This window comes from Zeus faber (assembly GCF_960531495.2).
Source record: "Zeus faber genome assembly, chromosome: 19".
NCBI classification, from domain to species: Eukaryota; Metazoa; Chordata; class Actinopteri; order Zeiformes; family Zeidae; genus Zeus; species Zeus faber.
The window spans coordinates 16,664,524-16,679,786 of record NC_137206.1 but is presented as its reverse complement, the minus strand read 5'-3'; the positions used below and the strand labels follow the sequence as shown (position 1 = coordinate 16,679,786).

Here is a 15,263-nt window from a genome sequence, read left to right as displayed (position 1 = left end):
CATCGGCCCACTTCGTCACCGTTGTGAACACATCGTAAAAGACAAAACCCATCCAGCTTTCTGTCACCCTGTGGGCTGACTTTGTTTCACTGCAGAGGCGTGGAGGCCGGAGGATCAGTGGGGGTGCCCCCTTCTTTGTTAGGTGCTCGTCTTGTGGGCGTGCCCTTCCTCACTGTACGAAGGAGTAAAAGAAAAGGTCCTCTCTAACAGTCGGTCATGCCCCAGTGCTCTTGGCAACAACAGGTCCTGAGGATGCCGGCCGCCCTGGCCTATATTGGCTTGGCCCTCAGTTAGCGGTTGCGGCGCTACCCCCCTCCACCATAGCCACCACCCCCCACACCCCTCCATGCCGCTGACAGTAGTCCTGTCCTGAGCCTGGCCAGGCCAGGCCTTTATTAAAGCTTTGAAGAGGGCTGAACAAAGGGACGTCCTATGTTTAGATGATAGAATGTAAGCAACTGGTTTTCTGCATGGGCGACGCAAGACAATGAACCTCCTTACAATACGAGGACTGGGAAAGAGTGAGCGAGAGACAGTCAGTGGAGAGACAGAGAGACAGAGAGAGAGAGAGAGAGAGAGAGAGAGAGAGAGAGAGAGAGAGAGAGAGAGAGAGAGAGAGAGAGGGAGAGGGAGAGAGCAGAAAAGAACTTCAGGAGATCCCAACCAGATTTGAAGATAGTAATTACTTTTAAAGGAGTGAGAGGCGTGGAGAACAAGGGGGGGGGGTGGAGGGGTGCGTGTGTGCGTGCGTGGGATTGTAATGGACTCTGGTCAGAGGAAAGTACGCAATGTTGATTGTTATCTGGGAACGAGGCAGACTGGATTTAGTGCCTCGATTAGACTTTGCGGGGTGATTAATGATGAAACCATGCAGCCAAGTCCACTTTATTAATACTTTTATTATCAATTCTATTCTTAATTAGTCTCGGGGAGGATGACCATGTCATGCTCTGGTGGTATTTTTGGGGAAGTTGAGGGGAGGGTTTCAAGATGCAATAAACACGCAACAAAGGCAAAAAAAAAAAAAAAAAAGGGGGTGATGTCATGTTTTGACAGTAAGATGCTCCTATGTTGGTGCAGCGTTAGGCTATAGCAATAGCATCATAACTCCAAGGTGAGACAGAGAGTTGGCGGTGCAACTCACTAGAATTTAAGTGAAAATATATCTGTATGTTCCATTTAGAGTATCAAACACTCACCTGGTCGTGGCTGGCTTGGAGGGTGCTCCCGGTGCCGTGGAAAGTCATCTGCACAGGGGAGAGGGTCAAGTAGGTGACAAAGTCTTTACCGCTCTGGCCGTCATTGTACTGCACCTGGATATGGGGGAAGATGACGGAGATGAGTTATGCCACAGGAAAGAATGATAAGAAAAAATGAAGCTCTAAGTCATTAGGATTAACCCTGTAGCCAGCCTGTAATTCTCACTGGGGTTTGGTCTTGTGTTTTTGGATTTGGCTGGCTAGAGAGTAAATCTTCCATGTCTAATTGTCACCACTGACCATTTGTAGCCAATTATCATGCACCTCGATGGAATGGTAAACGAGGGGGTGGCGGGAGTGGGCAACGTGTGTGTGTGTGTGTGTGTGTGTGTGTGTGTGTGTGTGTTGGTGCTGTTAGTGGTGGGGGGTCAGTGATGACATCATGCGTGACCTCTAATCATTAGGAGGTTCGCTCTGCAGGCATTCCTAAATGCTGTGCAATCAAGACTGTTATGACATGATGCTCCTTCGGGACAATCTGCTCCTGTGATCCAACGGCTTGGGTAATACTGCCTGGCTGTCTGTCTGTCCTACTTCCCACTCACCCTATCTGGTGTGTGTGCGTGTGTGTGGGTGTGTGTGTGTGTGTGTGTGTGTGTGTGTGTGTGTGTTTGAGTGGTTGTGTCTGGCCTACTTTAGCTCTGGACTGCTGAAAGCACCTTAATAAATAGCACGACCACATATGTTCATTGACTGTTGGTAAATAAAAATAAAAACACAATGGCATTGATGAGACAAAAAAGCGATGTGGGGGGAGGGATGAGACAGCGGTGGGGAGCAAATAGGTGGATGAATCGAGGGGTAAGTAAGCAAACAACCATCCACTACGAAGAAGGGGCATACCGCACATATTTTATCTAATAGGGTATCAAGTTAGCCCACCCACCTCAAATTCTGCCAAAAATACATGCATAATATAACAGGGCATATCCTGACTCTCTAGAAATGATAATGGGGGCTATTTATCAAAGTGACAAACATCCACCATTTCCTTGGGAAATTGATGATGAGAAACTCAACGTAATGCATTAATACATAATTCATGTGTTGTACGAAACCATGTGACTCACACATAAGGTGATGAGAGAGAAAGGTAGAAAAGACACTTTCTAAAGTGAGTTGGAGTACAGATGGTGTGTGTGTCTTAATCAGTGTTGGTCTGACAGTAAGTTACAGGCAGGGTGGAGCGAACTGTCACTCTGCCTGAAATTAAGATATTGTCGTGTCACAAACACAATTCTGTAAGTTAATTAATGACGACAATATGATTTGATCTTAAATGTCACACAAAATCACTCCTGAAATATTAGAGGTTATACTGTATGTCAATTATATACATTTTAAAGTGGACCTATCATGCTCCTTTTTACACAAGATGATATAAGTCTCTGAGGTCCACAAAACATGTTTTTGAAGTTTTTATGCTAAAAATACCGCTCAGATTATGTATTCTAGCCATTCTAACGTACCTATATACGATCCCGTTCCAAAACGGGCTGTTTCTGTGTGGGAGGAGCCACCCTCCGGAGGCCCAGAGTTCTGTGAGCCAATGGGGTTTTGAGCACAAGTTCCGGGTTCTGTGAGCCAATGGCGTTTGAGCATGGCTTTTGGATTTCGATCTATTTACTCCATAACTTTGACTGATTAAACCTTATCAGGGCACCAAAATCTGTTCCTGAACAAATTTGAGACTAGAAAGAAGCAATCCAGTTGCTGAATCTTCAATCACATTAGATCTACAAGGCCTAATTTAAAAGTTTGTTCCGACCTTGGTCGGACCAAACGGGGAATTTATTATTTCATGTAAGTGTCGGAAAATAAAATAAATAATAAAAATAAATACATCTACAAAAAAAACACACTTTTTTTTACTGGTTTTGTTTGGAGAAACACACAGTGAATCGCGTGGCACAGCCTGCAGTCTTTGTACCACATACAAATGTTCTTTTTTTTTTTTAAGAAAGAAACCCAGAATTATCTTAAAAATTTTGAATACTTACATTTCCATAGTCTGAAGTTTCTTCATGGACAGTTGATATTAATTCCTCTTTTTTTTTTTTAAAGATTTGTTTGTTACTCAGATGGAGGACGGCCCTAATTAGAATGAAACCCTCTGTGATGTCAATCAGGGCAGCAAAGCTGAACAGCTCTTTTTAGGATATGTTTTCTGAAACACAGACAGCTCACAAAAAACTGACTGAGTTGTCTTATTTCACAGTTTGAGTGTTAGTTGGCCCACAAGAGAGCCAAATGTACGTGCACAAGCACTGAAAAAGTGAGTTTTGCATAATAGGCCCCCTTTGAGAAAAGTATAAAGTTTTAATTGTCTGTTATCATACTTCCATACAACATTATTATTTTATTTTGTGACTTTAAATCAAGATTATATTGAGTAGAACATTGATAATGTGTGAAATTCTTTCGGATTATTAGGGATGTAATGATTTATAGCCGATATTCGCCTTGTTGACTGCCATCTGCTTATCGACAAATAAGATGACATTACCGATGGCAGTGGCTGATGTTTATCAAGTGTTTCCCACATGTGGGAGCTGACGGTCATTTAGGTGGTAGTTGAAACAGCTGGTTATTCGTGTATGTTGCGTATAATTTGAATGAAAACAACAAACTTGAATTTATAATTAACCCCCACATTTTTAAGGTGCTTTGGCTCCTGCATCACAAATAGACTTTACTTGGGCGGGCCGCCTCAGTATATTAATGGCTGGCAAAGTACACTTGGTGGGCCATTTATGCATTTCTTAGTTTTATTTTTTTAATCCGTCTGAGACGCCATCCACGATCGATTTTAGAAGACGAAGACACGGCTCTCTGCAGCGCTCCAAGCAGGAAGTGGTGCTGCATTCATTGGAATTCGGAAAACTGTAAGTGATGTTGCGTTCAGGGGAACTCGGAAAACATCGTTAAGCTGAAAACCTGCGTTTGCACAGAGACAATATTGTCATTGCATAGGTATGTGATATCCACGCCTCCAAAATGTTGACGACGCAGTGTGCGCATCTCATATCAAACGAAAGCTGATAGGTTGAGCAGGGTTGTATATCTGGGGACCGGAAAATGAAGCAACTTCACAGAGCATTTGTCGACATAGTTATATTGTCGCAATATTTGTATGACACCGTTTCAAAACATTATTCTGTTTAGAAACGGCAACACTGCCCCCCAGTGGATATGTTAACATTATGAACGTTCGCAAAGAGTGTTCGCAGATACCCAGACGAAAGCCGGCGCAGAACACTTGTGCACATTCTGACCAGGAGTCAGGAATCAGAAGCACATTTCGGGCCTCACAGCCTCCGTGCTTTTCTACCTGAGCACGTCTCCAAGAATGCCACATGCTACGCATATCGGTTTGTCTCTAGATTCAGTTTACTTTTGGCTGGTATAAAGTTTCATCTCATCTAGGCTGCAGTTGCTTAGACTGGCTAATGTCTTGAAAACAAAATGTTCGGCATTGCATGTATATATGTGCACAAAGGTGTGTGAGTAGAGGGGCGTATATGATCTGTGACTGAAAGCTTCCAGAACGATGCTGTGTGTGTGTGTGTGTGTGAGTGTGTGTGTGTGTGTGTGTGTGTGTGTGTGTGTGTGTGTGTGTGTGTGTGTGTGTGTGTGTGTGTGTGTGTGTGTGTGTGTGTGTGTGTGTGTGTGTGTGTGGGTGAATTATGATCATTTGTGGAGGAGGGGTGTAGTTCCAGTCTGCCAGACACATGGATGCCTGCCCATAAAGACACGGCCAAATAAAAAACCTGTGCACATACACAGATCTGCACACACGTGTATTTGCAAGCACATGTGAACGCACACACACACACACACACACACACACACACACACACACACACACACACACACACACACACACACACACACACACACACACACGCACGCGCACACGCACATGCACGCACCCTGTGGATGAGGAGATGGGCCCACAGTGATAAAATGAGGAATGCTTATCTCCTATGTGTATGAATGATGAACGCAGTAAAGAGCTGGGGAAAAAAACAAGGTCTCCCTGACAAGTTAATCTCCAGTAAATTCTCCAGACTTTAACCATAGAGACACAAAATACGATGCAAAAGAAAGCTAAGTAAAGGGCGAGGGAGAGAGAAAGAGTACTTTGCTTGACCGAATACAGCTGTTAATACTCGCCTCACTTTTAGGCGGATGACTTAAGTCAATTGTGTCCATATTTGTTGTCATAGGGAACACATACAGTTTCCTCCTAAAAATTGCTTAATAGTCTTTAGGCGTTGTAGCACCGGGCGTGCATGTTTGTGTTTCTCTTCCATGTGGATATTAAGAGAGTATGTGTGTATACATGTCAGTCACTGTACAATGTGCCGGTGTATTTAAGTAGGATAAAGAGTGACGGTTGGGGGCTCATGATGTATGGTGTAATCATGCTGTCCGATGCACTGGCCTCCGCTCGCTTCATCCATCCTCTGCTGTCAGGACCTTTGTGGAGGCAGAGGCCCCTTTCCAGCGTTGAAGTGGACATGTAAACACACACTCACATGCACGCTCACATCCAGACAATAGAACTACTCTGCATATCATTAGCAAATTTATATAGCCGAGAGTATAACATCTGAAGTGTGTGGGTGTGTATGTTCCGAGGAGTGGTTCTGTCCATCAGGAGGCAGTGGTGGTTGTTGGTGGAGAGGTTGTTGCGTTGGCTGCATTAGATACAATGCAGATTCCTCTCTCTCTTTGTCCTCAAAGAGTTTAGTGTTGTGTTAGTGCTTCAAGAAACTTATATTGGTTCTCAATGCCAGGGGTCCCTCAAAAGGTTCCAGGAGGTCCGTGGCAAAAATGTTCTCCGTGCGGATCAAATTGAGGGTCCTTAATGTGAAAAAGGTTGAGAACCACTGCTTTGGATTATTACAAATGATAGTAATATTTATAGGCCAGATGTGGCCAGACAAGGTGGCCCTTCTCCGGTACGCAGCAGAGAATTCAGGGGTATAAACAGTTTGTGGCCGGCATTAGAAACTCACTACACGCTGATAATGCACTAACGAGCGTCTTGGAAACAAACTGTCCATTCTGCTTCTCCTTATCCACCCCCAATGTGTGTGTGATTGCATGTTTGCATGCATGTGAGGGTGCTATGCATTCTAAATAGGCCCAACTAATCATCCAGAGTCTCCACTCAGAGCGCAACCGCTAATCCACTTCCTCCAGAGACAAAAGGGAAGAAGCGTTACGCAAGGCCCACGATTGATCGGCGGCACTAATGTGGAATGACCTCTGACATCTGGCTCTCGAATGCTGGACGGCTCCTCTTCAAACCCCCTATTTATGCAAGCAAACACAACCACGCAAAGCATAGTCGCACAAGATTTTATGTATATCGCCGCTTGTGTAAAATACGCACACTCAGATAGACACACGAGCACACAAATACACGCAAACGTACAAACACAAGAAGGAATCCGTGTGTATTTGTCAGAAAATATTCTGAGCTGAAAAGCTGGGAAGAAAACGCCCTCTGAAGTTTATACATTTTAAAGTTTATTTGTTCCAGTTAGAACAATTGCGTAACAGGATCGGGGAGCGAGAGCTTGACTATAAACTGAGACAAATAGAGGGCGTGGGGAGTCAGAGAGCACGGAAATAACATCAACTTGACTATAAATAATCAAGAGCTCTCAGAAAAAGAAACGTTGCCTTTGTTAGTGCGAAGCAATTAGAGTCCGTGAGAGTCCAAACAGGCCAAGCCACTTCAGCTCCAAGCGTGCGGGTCAAGACTGTTTTAAAGGACATTGTTAATACACCTTTCACTTCTCCAAATGCCAATGGTAGGCCACTGTTGAATGGAAGCGTTCCCCAAAAAAGTTGCAATTCCAAGAAAAAGCTGAATGAACGAGACAGAGACAATAATGTTCTAAAATAAGGTCCTCTTGTGGACCGGAACGGAAGCCAGAAACAAAAGCAGCCAGTGCAGTAAAATACACAACAGTGCAGTACAGTACTGAGTTCTCAGTACTTCATTTGATGGAATTGGACTTCAATATAGGTTTGGACAAATTATTGATATATTTACTGATAAGGACAACAAAAATAAATGAAATCTCCATTGGAGCATTTTTAAGTGAGATAAGCTTCCCTGCACTCCCATGTTATGTCTGAATTATAAAAATAATTGATTAACGCAGCGATGGTACTGAGCCCACCAGAAACTCTGGGAAAGGGAATACTTCAGGGACAAGGCCAAACACAGCGTCTCCTCGGGATTCCAGTGCCAAACATCGTGCCTGATCAAACATCTGAGAAGAATAATAAAATATTTGGAAAACGGCGTTTTTACACAACGAACGTGCAGATTATATTTGTGCTCTAGGCTTAAGATAACTAACTCACGTTGTCATGATGACATAAAACAGCCTTGATTAGAAGTGAGATTGTTGTTGTGAAATGCAGTCTCAACAAATCCTATCGTGGCGCGAGCTCAAAGTAATGTGTCCTATATCAGTAACAGGAAAATGTAGCTCAATGAAGCTATTAAACACAGTGTTTATCTTGTGTATTGTTATTGACAGTGATATTGGTTTAGTCATCGAGCCTTTCCAGTCAGGCGGTTAAGTCAGTCACAACAGGCTCAACCAATCAGATAAGCTGAGTTCTCCAAGTAACATGATGTCACATGTTAGTCGTCCCTCCTCCATAAGCTCTCCGCAATACTCCTACTCAAAGAAACAAATCATTTACTACGAGGACACGCCAATTTTTAACTAGCCAGCAGCCTCACCCATCCACAATTCAACAGCACAGCGTTGCGGGAGGTGGGTGGAGGTGGCTAGACATTTACTAACAATGTAAGAGTGTTCAAGACTTCTAAGATCTCAGGGAGTTCACCAGGTTTAAACTGGCCATTTCGCGTTCTCCTCAATCAATAAATCTGTGAAATGGTTGTCGGGTTGTTGAATCGAAAATCAAAACACAATTGCAGATTAATGACATTGTTAGGTATAATTTAGTGGAATCAAAACAATTGTGTGCGTGTGTGTGTGTGTGTGTGTACATGTAGTTTGTGCAAAAGCTCCCTTGTAGCCCAGAGTAGGGCTCTTAAAGCCGGGATAGAACCCAGGCCAGGGAGTTTCTGAGAACATCCTTGAATATGCAGATAATGAAGACAACTGTTTGGATTCCAAACAAAGTGCCAGGTTAACACCCTCCATCTGCCCCATGTTGGTGCTGGTCCTGCTTTGGTTGATCAAATATGTACCAATAACATAAAAAAAATGGAAAGAACAAAGACATTTTTCCTAGAATCTGCTTTATATTCATATTTGCAATTTGCTAGCCTGGCACTTGATGCAATTTGATTTAAGGGTTTGCAAATGGGCTTGATTGTGGTGTAAAAACATCATCACTGTGTTTTGCCAAACAGATGCATGGATGCAGGCAAACACATGCACACACTCATGCACACAGGGCCACCATGGAGGAGGGGAGAGTGTGTGCCAAGCCAGCGCAGCATTAGCGCTGTGATTTATACGTCGGCACAACTTGTTTTCAATGATCTCTCTTCACACAAATATGCTGCATGACACAGCTGGAAGCCATCACAACGCTGCGGAAATCAAACACTGCGGCATCAGACATCCCAAATTGTAATTTTTTTAACTCAAATCCTAGAGTAAACAGAGGTTGGATGAATGGGACGATGGCAGGGAAGATGGAAACAAAGTGCTAAAAAGTCTTTGAACATTTGGACGAGATCCGACGTTTGATGCTGATAGTGATGAGAGGGGAGCGGGGAGGGTACGGGGGATGGTCGGTGCCATTTGAAGTTGCGGACGTCATGAGAGCACAAGTCCAAGGAATCCTGGAATACCATCTCGTTGCACAGATGTTCTGAATGTATATCAACAAGCTCTCCGGAAGGGACAGAATTTTCATTACTGTGGGATTTTCGGCGTCAGAGTGCAATATTGGATTCCAATTCGCCAGAGAGCGAGCTTCTGCTGACTGCATCTCCTCCAGGCTTCCTCCTCCCCCAGGTTAATCCCGTCGCGGCAAGATAACATACCTCCCCTGATTGCAATCTGCACTATTAATGCCTATAGATTTAGCAGGTGGACACCACTGATGGACTGATACTGTCGATATTTCATCCAAAGAAAGCCTGTTGCCAGCAGAATAGCCAACACGCCATGTGTTATTTATTTTCATTAGAGTGGCCTCTCCAGTTCTGGTGTTGAGTGGGGTTATGGTGTAGTTCTCACGCCTGTACCCCACTCCCTCCTCCCGCAACCACCACAACTGCAAAGACTGATTTTCATCTAAACATCTCAGAATAAGCTAATCTGTCATATTTTCCATTGCAATGAAAAATGTGGGGAGAGTCTCAAGGGCCTGCTTCCCATAATTACAAGATATGTAATTTTCTTGCCATAAAGGTGCTATAGTTACATTAGCTGCCAAATGTTTAGTAATGATGAAAATGTATAATAAAGAAACAATATAATGAGACGTTCACAATAACTGTATATGTGCCACTTATTATATGGAAGCAAAACTGCCAACATGTGAAATCTACAATTCTAGTAAGTTATCTCCAGAGTAATTTCACTAAATACATCTATTTACAACATTAAAAATCACAAGGATGGTTAATTTCATTTTTGTTGGATCTCTCTCTCTCAAAAAACAGCAAGAAACAAAACAAAAAAAAAAGTGACCGATTTTTTTTCCCTTACTGTTCTTACAGTAACATACTGTATATTTCCACAAAGACTAAATAAGGCTGGTGACTAAAATTACGTAAATAGTTAATTATTGAATACCTTTTTTGTATGATTTGAAACTAGTGACACGGTATATAGACATTGGTTTCTTTAAACAAAAAAAAAAGACATAAGAGACAAAACAAAGTCAATAAATCCTTTGTGTAGTACACAGCTTTCTTTGTTCCAGAGGAACAATATGGTAAACCTTTGCTCAATGCAAGTCTCTCTCTCTCTCTCTCTCTCTCTCTCTCTCTCTCTCTCTCTCTCTCTCTCTCTCTCTCTCTCTCTCTCTCTCTCTCTCTCTCTCTCTCTCTCTCTCTCTCTCTCTCTCTCTCTCTCTCTCACAGTTCAACACACCATCGCATCACAGCACTGCATCATTTTCGAGGAAGGTCAGAGGCTGGGAGGGACGGAAGGAGAGCCATGCTCTGCTCAAAACTCCCTCTGCCGATCCCAAATCTCACAAACTGGTCAACACCATCAATGAGGGCCTGCCTCGCGAATCGCAGGAGCGAGTAAATCTACAGCGAAAGCAGCAGCAGAACAGGAGTAGTACAGGTGTGGACTGAAGCTCCATTCTTATGTAATGACAACATCACTAAACACTGGTTTAATATTAAACTCTCCGAATTAATGTTTCGAGTCATTAGATTTCCATCAATCACTGATCTTCGATATAAAAGTTGTCATAAAAATTTGTTTCAGGCGGAGTTATTAAATCTAAAGTGGGAGCGGTTTGTGACGAGGCCACTCCATTAACCGATATGATGGCAGAGTGGTGAGTGCAGCAAATGGGAAGCTGGTGACTGCGATGCAGGGGTCAGAACCATCAAACCAAACAAAGGGAAACAGCGGGAGAAGAAGAGAGAAGAGGAGGAGGAGGAGGAGGGGGAGGAGAGAAGCAGTAGGTAAGGGAGGAAGGAAATCCTCCCTCAGCTGCGTGGCTGTTAGTTAGTACTTCATCCATGCTCCATGTGTTGCCTATTACCTCCCGCTCCTTTGTCTCTGCCCTACTTCCAGCGCACATACTCATCGTGCCAGCAACATGGCAGCCAAATTAATAGGAAAACACACATACACGCACGCCCACACCCCAGTGTGATTGCCAGCATCCCTACTCCAAGCTGGCATGCGTACAGCACACCGTCCCTTCCCCAGTCAGAACCTTCACCATAGGCCATTTTCCAATCAGATCCCAAGCAGGGCTTAGCAGGTAGGCCAAGGCCTTTCTGTCGGCCGAGCCCGACAGATGAAACAAGACAGAGAAAAGGCCGTCAGTTACTTTTATCCGGCGTTGGGCAGAGCCTGTAATCCCACGATTTGGATTAAAGAATTAGACCACAGATATTAAGTGACTAATCAGACCGAGAACAAACAACCGAAGACAACAGAATGTTTTTGGTGTTTCGAGCGCTGTCAGGCGGCCAGACACAAAAAAAAGTCGAGACGCTGTGTGTCGTTGTTCCAGTGGAAAAAGCAGACAAGTGCATATTATTTTTGAGGTTTTAAGCATTTCAAATCTGCAGCGGTTTAACTGACAAAAATACATAAGCCTTAGAAATCTGCCTAACATAGTTGTTGTAGGCAAACCATGGGCTCTAATTACAACCCCACATGATATGAAGCATTCCCTCAATGGAACACATATTGTCTGGATGTCTCAATTACAGCCCGACACACACACACACACACACACGCGCACGCGCACTTGCACACGTTTGATCACGTCAAGGAGTGTGTGCATTCGCTCACACGGGCACAGATGCATGAAAACACACGGACACACAAAGACTACACACTAACCACAAACTGATGTACGGGGATCTTACAGCATACAATAAGAGCAGGACATGGGCTCGAACACGGAGTAATTCACACACACACGCGCGCACACACGCAGCACACACACACACGCGCACGCTAAGTCCAACTCTCCTATCCACACTAAACGGAACCTGCTGTGTGTGTGTGTGTGTGTGTGTGTGTGTGTGTGTGTGTGTGTGTTTTCGCATGTGTCTTTTGGGCTTGGCCGGGCTACAGCGCTCTCTCATGTTACACACACACAGGAAGGCTCAGAGCAATAACAAAGGCCTTTCAAAGGAACCCTTAGCAGGTTAAGATAAAATGTTTTCGCTCGAGCTGATAGAAAGCATCTGCGGCTTAAATGAACGGGCGCTGGTACGGGTCCGAGCCCTAGTGTGTACCACAGATTGGCCAAGCTTGATTAAAGCAGACGCCCGATCTCGCTCACCCTACCGCGCGCTCACGCACACACACACACACACACACACACACACACACACACACACACACACACACACACACACACACAGGCACACACGCACACACACACACACGCAAACACACACACACACACACACACACACACAGCCGAGTGTCCAGTAATGACAGAAGCACCTGTGCGGTGTGATTCCAGTGCAACGTCCACAGTGGGGGGAAACAGAAAGCGGATACAGTGTGTTACCAAACCGATCTGGAGGCTCTTCCCAGTGGTGCACTAGATCTGTAGGTGTGACCGTCTCAAGGTAACGGATTTATAGCGTCTGGATTCTCCTCTCGTCATGTTTCCCGAAAAAAAAAAAAAAAAAAATCCAAAAAGAACGTGTTGTAGCCTCCCTGTTGAGTGACCGGTTCACATTGGTAGTGCGTGTTTAAATGCGGGTCTCAGTCTATCCCTCAGCAAGCCTCTCTATCCAATGATGCCATTGAGACCTGCCAGCAAAATGATTACTAGTTAAACTTCCAACACTTTTTCATTTACAAGATGTTAGTAGGTGTTTGTGCCTGTTTTGGTCATAGTTTCACATTTATCTCTATAATAAAACTAAAATATCGATGGAAGGTGTGGAAGTTTGGATTAAATCATTTGTCACAATAAAAATCTCATCAGATTGGGATCCCAGAGACAATTTATCTTATGCAAAAACACATCAGATTGAGGGTTCTTAACGTTAAAAAAGTTGAAAATCACAATCAAGTGGTATTGGCAGATGGTAAATTAAGAGTCCTCACAACAGGATTTTGGTAAGATGATGATGATGATGATGATGATGATGATGATGATAAGAATGGCAGAGGAGAGGTTTCATGACATGAGGTCAAAAAAACTGGAAGAAGTTCAATTTGTAACCTAGAGTTTGAGTCTGACCTCATACGTTAAATAACCAAATAGCTCATTTTAATGAAAATGCTTTGGCATAGGCTTTTGAATTCATAAGTAGGATGTATTAACATTTAAATTCTACTCTGATTGTCCTGAAGGTAAATTCTTCCATGGAGCCCTGTCACCGCCCCTCCACCCCCCTGGTCCCTCACCTGGAAGCCCTGGATGCGGGCCAGGTAGTCCAGCTGCTGCGCCGGCTGCACCGAGACACCGCAGGCCAGCGAGGCAGAGCCCTTTCCCTTTAGGGTCAGCGCGGCATCAGCCGCTGGCGACTGGCCGTTCAGCAGCAGCTCCCGGGCCATGGTGGCAGTCGGGCTGGCGGGGGATGGGGCGGGCCCTCCGTAGAAAGGGACGTGGCCGGGGGGCAGCGGGGCGGAGCAGGGCCCGAGGTCTTTGGGGGTCAGGTAGCTGACGGGGCCACTGCCGCCCTGCTTCCTGCTGGCCTCCATCTCCTGGTAGACGTCCGGGCTGAGGTGGAGCAGCCCCTTCTGGGCTGCACGAGAGAGAGGGAAAAAGGGGAGAACGGATGGGTGGACATGGCGAGAATATAAGTAGATAAACATTGGGGGAACGATAGAGAAAAGGTGTGGGAGAGATGTGTAGGGTGAGAGGATGAGGAAAAGCAAACGACAGGTAAGAGGGATGCGAAGGAGACAGAGAGAGAGAGAAAGCAGGAGATATACAAAGTTCCAGTTGCGGCAAAGGAGACAGTGAGAAGATGGAATAAAGTGAGCAAAAATAAAAGACGGATGAAGGGGAAAAATATGTAAGAGGAAAAAGTTAAAGGAATAAAAGGAAGAGGGAAGCGATCAGAAAGCAAGATATCAAGGTGCTGGCCCAAAAGGATGGCTGGTAAAACGAGATGAGGAGGAAACAGGGCGTATGTGTGTGTGTGTGTATACAGCTCACATCAATACCTGAAAAAATGACTTGCACACACACATTCCACTGTCACTCACGACCAGACAAAGCTCAGTGTGTGTAAGTCTGTGTGTGTGTGGCTTGTGTGTGTTGGCCAAAAAAACTGGCATTCCATCGCTGAACGTAGATGACAGTTTTGTGTGGTCTGGCAGTTTCCAAGCACTATCAAAGTGTCTGCTGGGAAAATCTCACACACACACACACACACACACACACACACACACACACACACACACACACACACACACACACACACACACACACACACACACACACACACACACACACACACACACTTCTTTCTCTTGCTCTTCGCTCTGGAACACAAACACATGCACATACTAACTTCACACCTACCAATATCAACAGTGCAGCCATGACTTCATCTTTCTTGGAGCGAGGAAACAGTGGTGTCAGCTAATGAGGATCCCGTTAAACATACAACCTCTCTTTGAGAGTGAGAACGCACGGGAAAATTTGGCGTGGAACCCCCTTATCAAACTACGGCACAATGCATAATACAATATCTCCAACAGATTGATAGTAGAATCATAAGTTAATTACGTCGACCCACGCATGTGGATTGAAGAGCAGCAAAGAGAAGTGAAAAGGTAATTACTTAATTTGCTGGTGTGAAGAGAGGAGAGATGAGGAGTGGCAAGAGGGGAGGTAAAGAAGTGTAGGATTAGAAGAGGAAGAAAGGAGTGAACGTGGGATAAAAGCAAACTGGAGCAGGAGAGGAACAAGGGAGCCTGTCCTGATGGAAGAAGAGGTGGGGATGAGTGGATGTGAAAACCATGCGGAACCTCCAAAGCCCAGCCAAGGTCACCAGAGACAGGAAGAACAGCTGTGTGTGTGTGTGTGTGTGTGTGTGTGTGTGTGTGTGTGTGTGTGTGTGTGTTATGTATATGTTTGCGGGTTGAGTGTTTGTGTGCAGACCAACAGCTGGGAGAAAGTACTGGAGCAACCGCATGACTGACAGGTCACTTCCTGTTTGAGTTAACGTGAGCTCCACATGCGCACGCAAAAGACACACACACACACACACACACACACACACACACACACACACACACACACACACACACACACACACACACACACACACACACACACACACACACACACACACACACA

At 44.7% G+C, this 15,263-nt stretch overlaps 1 protein-coding gene across 1 annotated transcript in view; it reads right to left on the bottom strand.

Annotated features, from left to right (window-relative positions):
* The window catches only part of stau2 (staufen double-stranded RNA binding protein 2), a 96,841-nt gene that overhangs the window by 25,208 nt on the left and 56,370 nt on the right, over positions 1–15,263 (bottom strand). The window contains exons 12-13 of the mRNA XM_080019895.1: positions 13,358–13,698; positions 1,200–1,313 (exon numbers count right to left, since the gene is read on the bottom strand). Of these exons, the coding sequence (XP_079876021.1) occupies positions 1,200–1,313; positions 13,358–13,698 (455 nt within the window). The remainder of the gene's footprint in view (positions 1–1,199; positions 1,314–13,357; positions 13,699–15,263) is intronic.